At 36.2% G+C, this 1,520-nt stretch overlaps 1 protein-coding gene across 1 annotated transcript; it reads right to left on the bottom strand.

Annotated features, from left to right (window-relative positions):
• Window positions 1-1,299, bottom strand: LOC9298543 (probable membrane-associated kinase regulator 5). Its single transcript, XM_021035791.1, has 3 exons — window positions 445-1,299; window positions 227-298; window positions 1-131 (listed from the first exon to the last, which is right to left on the bottom strand). Exons 1-3 carry the CDS (start codon window positions 1,205-1,207, stop codon window positions 31-33), a joined length of 936 nt encoding a protein of 311 aa, XP_020891450.1. The 5' UTR covers window positions 1,208-1,299; the 3' UTR covers window positions 1-30.
• Window positions 1,300-1,520: the final 221 nt, after the last annotated feature.

The raw sequence follows: 1,520 nt of genomic DNA, 5'->3' as shown, positions 1-1,520 counted from the left end.
TAATTTCATTTTTTTATATAAAAATTAAACCTAATCGCTAATCTTCTCCCGCTGTTCCTTAATTGAAGTCAAGCTATCAATCGATTTCTCCGACATTGAATCACTTGAAATCCTTGAAAACAAATACGAATCTACAAAAAAAAAAAAAAAATTGTCATTAGCATTTTCTTCATAATTAACATTAAAACTAAACAAAAATGATCCAATTACAGAGTTTCTAATTTACCTTCAGACGATGAAGTACTAAGTTTCTCTTGTGAAGAAGATTCACTCGTTGATCGTGATAACAAAGAAGATTCTGAAAATCAAATAAAAACCCATTAAGATTAACCAAAAAACCCAATAATCAAATTTGAGAAATTACAGAGCAAGACTCTGTTTCTTTTAAAGACTCTGTTTTTTTTAAAGACTCTGTTTTTTTTAAAGACTCTGTTTTTAACATACCTCTGGAGCCGTGAAACGATCTCTTGCAATGAAGAATCGCACTTTGAATACCATCTTGTTGAACTTGTAAAGACTCATCAACTCTGTTCGCCGGAGACATTCCTCCGATCGCCGCAGAAGCTGACCGACTCTTCCCAAGTTGTCTCCTTACACTTCGAATCCCCGACGGAATATTACTCCTCTGTTTCTCCCTTGCCGCCGGTGATGACGACGGAGATGTAATCGTCGAGGATGAATGTTTCTTCGTTGATTTGGTGTATAAAGGTTTTATGAGACTGAAGAATCTCTTCGAAACAGAGTCGTCGAACATCGTGTCGTCTGTTTGTTGTAATCTCGCAATGCTCGCCGTTTTTCTGAAGCTCGTTGTGTCGTCGTCGACTCTGTTGTTTTCTTCTTTCTTCTTCTCAGTCGTCGTTGACTTTTCAGACTTCTTGAATGAGAAAGCACGAAACTTTGGTCCGGATTTCAAAAGAGTGATCGGAGATTGTTGTTGTTTTGTAGTGATATCAACGAAAGGAAGGACTTTGCTTTTGTTAGAAACAGAGTACGTCTTCGTTTCGAGTCTCTGTTTTTCTGTTTTGAAATCGGAGAGAGAGATCTCGAGTTCGAAGAAGGAATCGTCTCCTTCGTAGAGGTCAAGTTCGGGATCTTCTGATGCGGTGGTGGAATCGACGGCGGATTCTGAGATTCTGATTTCACGGCGAGGTTTGATGGTTGTGTTGTTGTTGGTTAACCAGAATTTCATAAAGCTAAGAGCTTCCATTTAGATAGAGAGAGAGAGAGAGAGAGAGAGAGAGAGAGTGTAATGGAGCAAGAAAGAGAGATGAGAGTAAAGAGTTTGGCTTTGTCAACGGAAATGGTGAAGTGAGGATTTATATATAGAAAGGAGAAAGAAGAAGAAGAAAGAGAAAGTGAGCTTTTTCGAAATGGGTTTTATCTTTTTTTTTTTTTTTTGGTAAAGAAAGAAAAAAGAGATATGAAAAAATGGCATTTTAATTTGCTTTTTTTCTCTTTTTCTCTTTTTTTTTTTCTTTTTTTTTTCTTTTTTTTTTCTTTGCTTTTTATTTTTTCTAAAG

The sequence above is a fragment of the Arabidopsis lyrata genome (genome assembly GCF_000004255.2).
Source record: "Arabidopsis lyrata subsp. lyrata unplaced genomic scaffold ARALYscaffold_453, whole genome shotgun sequence".
Taxonomy (NCBI): domain Eukaryota; kingdom Viridiplantae; phylum Streptophyta; class Magnoliopsida; order Brassicales; family Brassicaceae; genus Arabidopsis; species Arabidopsis lyrata.
Note: the sequence above shows the minus strand (reverse complement) of the source record. Positions and strands in the feature narration are given on the sequence as shown.